Genomic DNA, 7,214 nt, shown 5'->3' with positions numbered 1-7,214 from the left:
CAGTTAATATCTTGAAGACTTTGATCAGCTCAACTCTTAACCTTCTAAATTCTAGAGAAATCAGGCCTAGTCTGAATAGTCTCTTCCCATAACAACCCCTGAAGTTTATTCCTGTAAATAAACCTGATACTGTTCTGAGCTGAAAATGTGTTGCTGGAAAAGCGCAGCTGGTCAGGCAGCATCCAAGGAACAGGAGAATCGACGTTTCGGGCATAAGCCCTTCTTCAGGAATGAGGAAAGTGTGTCCAGCAGGCTAAGATAAAAGGTAGGGAGGAGGGACTTGGGGGAGGGGCGTTGGAATTGCAATAGGTGGAGGGAGGTCAAGGTGAGGGTGATAGGCCGGAGTGGGGTGGGGGCGGAGAGGTCAGGAAGAAGATTGCAGGTTAGGAAGGCGGTGCTGAGTTCGAGGGATTTGACTGAGACAAGGTGGGGGGAGGGGAAAGGAGGAAACTGGAGAAATCTGAGTTGATCCCTTGTGGTTGGAGGGTTCCCAGGCAGAAGATGAGGCGCTTTTCCTCCAACCGTCGTGTTGCCATGGTCTGGCAATGGAGGAGTCCAAGGACCCGCATGTCCTTGGTGGAGTGGGAGGGGGAGTTGAAGTGTTGGGCTACGGGGTGGTTGGGTTGGTTGGTCCGGGTGTCCCAGAGGTGTTCTCTGAAATGTTCCGCAAGTAGGCAGCCTGTTTCCCCAATATAGAGGAGGCCACATCGGGTACAGCGGATGCAGTAAATGATGTGTGTGGAGGTGCATGTGAATTTGTGGCGGATATGGAAGTGTCCCTTGGGGCCTTGGAGGGAAGTAAGGGGGGAGGTGTGGGCGCAAGTTTTGCATTTCTTGCGGTTGCAGGGGAAGGTGCCGGGAGTGGAGGTTGGGTTGGTGGGAGGTGTGCACCTGACGAGGGAGTCACGGAGGGAGTTGTCTTTTTGGAATGCTGATAGGGGAGGGGAGGGAAATATATCCCTGGCGGTGGGGTCCGTTTGGAGGTGGCGGAAATGACGGCGGGTGATACGTTGTACATGGAGGTTGGTGGAGTGGTAGGTGAGGACCAGTGGGGTTCTGTCCTGGTGGCGGTTGGAGGGGCGGGGCTCAAAGGCGGAGGAGCGGGAAGTAGAAGAGATGCGGTGGAGAGCATTGTCGATCACGTCTGGGCGGGAAATTGCGGTCCTTGAAGAAGGAGGCCATCTGGGTTGTACGGGTTTGGAACTGGTCCTCCTGGGAGCAGGTGCGGCGGAGACGAAGGAATTGGGAATATGGGATGGCGTTTTTACAGGGGGCAGGGTGGGAGGAGGTGTAGTCTAGGTACTGTTCTGAGGAAGGGTCATCGGACCCGAAACGTTAACTCTGATTTCTCTCAACAGATGCTGCCAGACCTGCTGAGTTTTTCCAGCAACTTCTGTTTTGGTTCATTCTCGTCAACCTCCGTTGTACTCCCTCATTGGCAGAACAGTCTAAAAAGAAATCGGATTTTTCTGATGTGAAGCTGGCAATGTTTTTACATACAAAACGTGGTATAAGTTCAGAAATCCTTTCCTCAAATTGTAATTGATGCTTCATCAATTGTTAATTTTAAATCTGAGATTAATGAAGTTTGGTTCATTGTAAATTTGAGAAAAAAAAAAGACACACGAATGAGACCTTTTGCATTGCACTGACCAGGACCAGATCCCAAGGTGAACAGCAATATATGCAGCATGGACTGAGGCACATTCATTTAAATCCACCCTGCCTGCACATCCCTGGACATTATATCACAGCCGATCCACCCTAACCGACACATTGTTGGACTGTGGAGGAAACCCATACAGACACGGGGAGAATGTGCAAACTCCACACAGGCAGTCACCTGAGGGTGGAATCAAACTTGGTCACTGGTGGGTGAGGTAGCAGTGCTAACCACTGAGCCACTCGGTGGTCATGAAGTGCTTTGAAAGGCTGGTCATGGCATTAATCAACTCCAGCCTCCCCACTACTCTTGACCCACTCCAATTTGCCCATCGAACTAACAGATCCACGTCAGATGCCATATCACTTGCCCTTCACTCCTCCCTGGAACATCTTGATACCAAGAACAGCTACGTAAGAATCCTACCCATTGACTACAGTTCAGCCTTCAATATTATTATTCCCTCGAGACTGATTACTAAACTTAGTGATCTCGGACTAAGCCCCACTCTCTGCAACTGGATCCTCAGTTTCCTGACCCACAGGCCACAATCAGTGAAGATTGGGGACAATATTTCATCCTCACATACACTCAACACTGGAGCCCCCCAGGTAAGTGTACTGATGCCCCCTACTGTACTCACTGTATACCCATGACTGCGTCGCCAAATACCAGACTAATGCCATTTACAAGTTCGCTGATGACACCACCGTAGTCGGTCGAATCTCAGATGGTAATGAAACAGACTACAGACGGGAAGTGGAAGACCTGGAAACATGGTGCACTGAGAACAACCTAGCTCCCAATGGTGGCAAAACCAGGGAACTCATTATTGACTGTTGGCGGGATGTTATTCATGCCCCCCCTATACATTAACAGCAGAGGTGGAACGAGTGAAGAGTGTCAAACTCCTGGGAGTGGTCACCCACAACAAGCTTTCTTGGACTCTTCATGTGGACGCACTGGTTACAAAGGCCCAACAACGTCTCTTCTTCCTCAGGCAGCTGAGGAAATTTGGCGTGACGGTGAATACCCTTGCCAACTTTTATGGGTGCACCATCGAGAGCATTCTGTCTGGATGTATCACCACCTGGTACGGCAACTGTACCATTCAAGATCGGAGTCGGTTACAGAGAGTGGTGAACTCGGCCCGGACAATCACAAAGGCCAACCTCCCATCTATAGAATCCATCTACCAGGCCCACTGTCAAGGAAAGGCCGTCAGCATTCTCAAAGATCCATCCCACCCTGGCAATGTTTTTCTACAACCTCTACCATTAGGGAGAAGGTACAGAATGGTAGTGAAGAAGGCGTTTGGTATGCTTTCCTTTATTGGTCAGAGTATTGAGTACAGGAGTTGGGAGGTCATGTTGCGGCTGTACAGGACATTGGTTAGGCCACTTTTGGAATATTGCGTGCAATTCTGGTCTCCTTCCTATTGGAAAGATGTAAACTTGAAAAGGTTCAGAAAAGATTTATAAGGACGTTCCCAAAGTTGGAGGATTTGAGCTATAGGGAGATGTTGAACAGGCTGGGGCTGTTTTCCCTGGAGCATCGGAAGCTGAGGGGTGGCCTTATAGAAGTTCGTAAAATCATGAGGGGCATGGATTGGGTAAATAGGCGAGGTCTTTTCCCTGGGGTGTGGGAGTGCAGAACTAGAGGGCATAGGTTTAGGGTGAGAGGGAAAAGATATAAAAGGGATAACCTTTTCTCACAGAGGGTGGTACGTGTATGGAATGAGCTGCCAGAGGAAGTGGTGGAGGCTGGTACAATTGCAACATTTAAAAGGCATTTGGATGGGTATATGAAGGGTTTGGAGGATATGGGCCAAGTGCTGGCAAATGGGACTAGATTGGGTTGGGATATCTGGTCAGCATGGACAGGTTGGACCGAAGGATCTGTTTCCATGCTGTACATTTCTAGGATTGTATTTGGAGTTGGGAGAGTGATCAGCTGATACCACTGAAGGATGGACTAGTCTAGGTACGGATGGTCTTTTTATTCATATGCAGGATCAGTGCATTGTTGGCCAGGCTCTAATTACCCAGAGGGCAGTTATAAGCCAACCCCATTGCTGTGGGTCTGGAGTCACATGTAGGCCAGACCAGGTAAGAAAGGCAATTTCCTTCCCTAAAGGACGTCAGTGAACGGGACATGCTTTTCTGGCAATCGATTCATAAATCATCATCATCCTAACTCCTGATTTTGATTGCGTATGAGTTCCCAGATTGGGGCTGTTTACCTGGGCCAATCAGGGAACTCTGGCTGACAGGTACAAACAGGAGTGTCAGGGGCTCTCCTCACTCCAGGGACTGGCTCTGAGGTAGCTAGGTCAGAGTGCACGCACTGTGCACGTGTAAATAAAGGGTGACTTGGTCATGGGATACTGGCCTCTGTGGAGTTATTTTGAAGAATGTATGTTTCCGTGACAGGTTTGTGACCTCAGGACATCCCAGTTGGTTTTACAGTCAATGAAGTACCCTTTCGAACTGTTGGAATGCCAGGAAACATGACAGCCAATCAATGCACAGGAAGATCCCACAATGTGATAATGGATCTTCGTAAGATGCCAACGGAGGGTCCTTACTGACTCGACCGGCCGAATGGCCTCTTTCTTTGATCAATTATGAAAAGTTTTGGATATTAAAGGAATCAAGTGTGGGTAGTGCAGGTCAAAACAGTTGAGTTAGATGATCAGCCAGGTTCTTATTAAGTCGGGCTTGGGGTGAATTGTCTACTCCTACTATTTCCTATGTTTTCAAAGACTTCCTTCATCAAGTAATTATAATTTTAAAAGACATTTGGATAAGTACATGAATAGGAAAGGGTTTGGAGGGATATGAGCCAGGAGGAGGCAGGTGGGACTAGATTAGTTTGGGATTATGGGCTGGTTGGGCTGAAGTGTCTGTTTCTGTGCTGTATGATGCTATGACTTTATGACCAAGATCATCTGATTTGAGATTGGTGAATAAATATGCAGCAAGTCGCCCTGCTTTTATTGGCTGTGTTAAAAATCACACTTTACCAGATTATCATCCAACAGGCTTATTTGGATGTGCAGGTTTTTGGAGCGCTGCTCCTTCGTCAGGTAGCTAGTGAGCAGCACTCTGAAAGCTAGTGCTTCCAAATAAACCTGTTGGACTATAATGTGTGATTTTTAACTTTGTCCACCCCAGTCCAACAATAGCATCTCCACAACATTTCTTGGCAGCAGCAGCTTTGAGATAGGTGTGAGATGGAGGACAGCGCCTCTGACTGTGTAGCCCTCCCTCAGCACAGCACTGAGAGCGTCAGCTGAGGTTGTGGCTGGCGTGGGCTTTAATCACACTGAGCTGCTGATTCCAGCTGGAGCCATTGACCAGAAGCTTGCTTTGGCTACAACAGCAGAGACATCAAAGCATTATAACATTCCCTCAGGAATGAGGCAGGGAGTGAGGGTGGGAATCATGAAATCATAGAGGCCTATAGCACAGAAAAAGGCCCGTCCATCAAAATAAAACGACTGTACTATTCCAATCCCTTTTTCCAAGAGTCACGTAGACTCAAAAGATTAGCCTGCTCCCTTTCTCTCCGTGGACGCTGCTTGACCTGCTCTGAGGGTGGCAGGGGCTCAGTGGTTCGCACTGCTGCCTCACGGCGCCTGGGACCCCAGTTCGATTCCAGCCTCGGGCGACTGTCTGTGTAAAGTTTGCACATTCTCCCTGTGTCTGCATGGGTTTCCTCTGGTTTCCTCCCACAAACCAAAGATGTGCAGGTCAGGGTGGATTGACCATGGGAAATTGCCCATAGTGTTCAGGGACATGCAGGTTAGTTGGAGGGTAATAGGGGAGGGGAATGGGTCTGGGTGGGATACTCTTCGGAGGGTTGGTGTGGACTTGTTGGGCTGAAGGGCCTGTTCCCACACTGTAAGGATTCTCTGAACTCCAACGTTAGTAGTTTTCAGTACAGATTCCAAGGTCTGTAACAACTTGCTCCGTATCAGTATCGCAATTACATATGAGAACCTAATTGCACATCTAAACACTCCTTAAATGTTATGGAGGTATTCTGCCTCTTCCAGCCTGATCGGCAGACGAGGAGTGAAAGCAGGTATAACGACAAAGGAAAGCAAAAGATTAACGTGGTCAGGTGTCAGAGCATTAATAATCTCCTTAAGTAAATGATCATCAGAAAGTGGCGTGATTTATGATTAAGCCAAACGCTGATTGCCTATATCAAAAGATATTTCCCCCTCCATTGACATTTTCTTTTTGTTAACTCATCACTCACCACTGGCCAAAGGTTAAGGCCACCCATTTTGCTGGTTTTATTGTTCCCCGTGTTATCGGCTGACACAGGATTATGACAGCTCACACTCCCAGCTGCAGAGGAAGGCTGGGGCTAGGACAGACACAGTGCTCACCACGCAATGCCATGGACCTGATGGAAGGGGGCTAGTGGGACATCAGCTTGCTCCTGAGATGAAGACCCTCCTGTGGGGCTGCACCTTGTGCGTGGTCCTTCATGCGGTTTCTGTGAGTATTCTCGCCCACCAATACAGTGTCGGTTTCTCACACACACACCTCGCAGAGCAGCTAAACCAGAGTTTGAGGGACCTGCTGTGGGGAGAAAGAGGCGAGAAAGGTTTTTTTTTAAACCTGTAAATCTTTTCTTCTTTTCAAAAAGCAATATCGGGGGAGGGGGGGGAAACCTATTGTTCAAGAAATAAAAACACCTGGCTTTGCAAAGGACAAACATTGATAAAAGTTTATCAGTTGGCTGAAGAGATTGATTTTACCCTGTCCATCATTGTCTAGGAACTTTTGATCAGCCTGACTACCTGAAGTCAAAGGAGACTGAAGGGACTTTAGGCACAAGTTTCACAAGAAGATAAAGTTAGTCTGCAAAGGAAGGCAGGACCTAGAAACTCTCGCTCTTCAGAGTGATGAGGAAGAAATGGACTGTGATGTTTTATTTTTACTTTGTGGTGAATAGAAAGTGAGACTCCGGGGACAGGCAGATCGATAGATCATTTCGGGGGGAGGTTGTTACTGCGTGTTGGGTGATTTTAGTCGCCTGACAGTTTGTGGGGCTCTGTTGTTCCCACTTTGGACCAACACCAAAGCATTGCAGGTGCTGATGGCTCATGTCTCGACACAAAAATCGCGATATTGCTCTGACGAGGAGGGAGGCCATTTGGCCCACTCTGGTCCTATCACCTGGAGCCACTGTCCTGCCTTTCCCATAAGCCTTCACGCTGTTTCTATCCAAGTAATTACCTAACGCCCCTCAGGAACCACGTTTCGAGGCAGTGCCTTCCAGACACTAGTTACCTCGCTGGGTGAAAGGAGACAATCCCCCCCCCCCCCCCCCCCCCCCCCGTCGCCCCTTGCTTCTCTTGCACATCACTTTAAATGCATGCCCTCTCGTTCCTGTTCCTTTCATGAATGACAACAGCTTCTCCTGATTACAATGGAAGTGAAGTTGGAAAAGCACAGTAGGTCAGACAGCATCTGAGGAGCAGGTGGGTCAATGTCTCGGCCTGAGACTCTTCATCAGGTCTGACAAAGGG

The 7,214-nt window shown here is 48.5% G+C and overlaps 1 protein-coding gene across 2 annotated transcripts in view; it reads left to right on the top strand.

Annotated features, from left to right (window-relative positions):
• Window positions 1-6,049: 6,049 nt before the first annotated feature.
• The window catches only part of ghrhrl (growth hormone releasing hormone receptor, like), a 78,720-nt gene continuing 77,555 nt past the window's right edge, over window positions 6,050-7,214 (top strand). For both annotated transcript variants that reach the window (XM_087986855.1, XM_043690845.2), the window contains exon 1: window positions 6,050-6,177. In XM_087986855.1, coding sequence (XP_087842981.1) covers window positions 6,124-6,177 — 54 coding nt within the window. In that variant the 5' untranslated portion in view covers window positions 6,050-6,123. The remainder of the gene's footprint in view (window positions 6,178-7,214) is intronic.

This window comes from Chiloscyllium plagiosum, unplaced genomic scaffold (assembly GCF_037043375.1).
Source record: "Chiloscyllium plagiosum isolate Xiang-an unplaced genomic scaffold, Cpla_swu_hap1 HiC_scaffold_5, whole genome shotgun sequence".
Classification (NCBI taxonomy): Eukaryota; Metazoa; Chordata; class Chondrichthyes; order Orectolobiformes; family Hemiscylliidae; genus Chiloscyllium; species Chiloscyllium plagiosum.
Note: the sequence above shows the minus strand (reverse complement) of the source record. Positions and strands in the feature narration are given on the sequence as shown.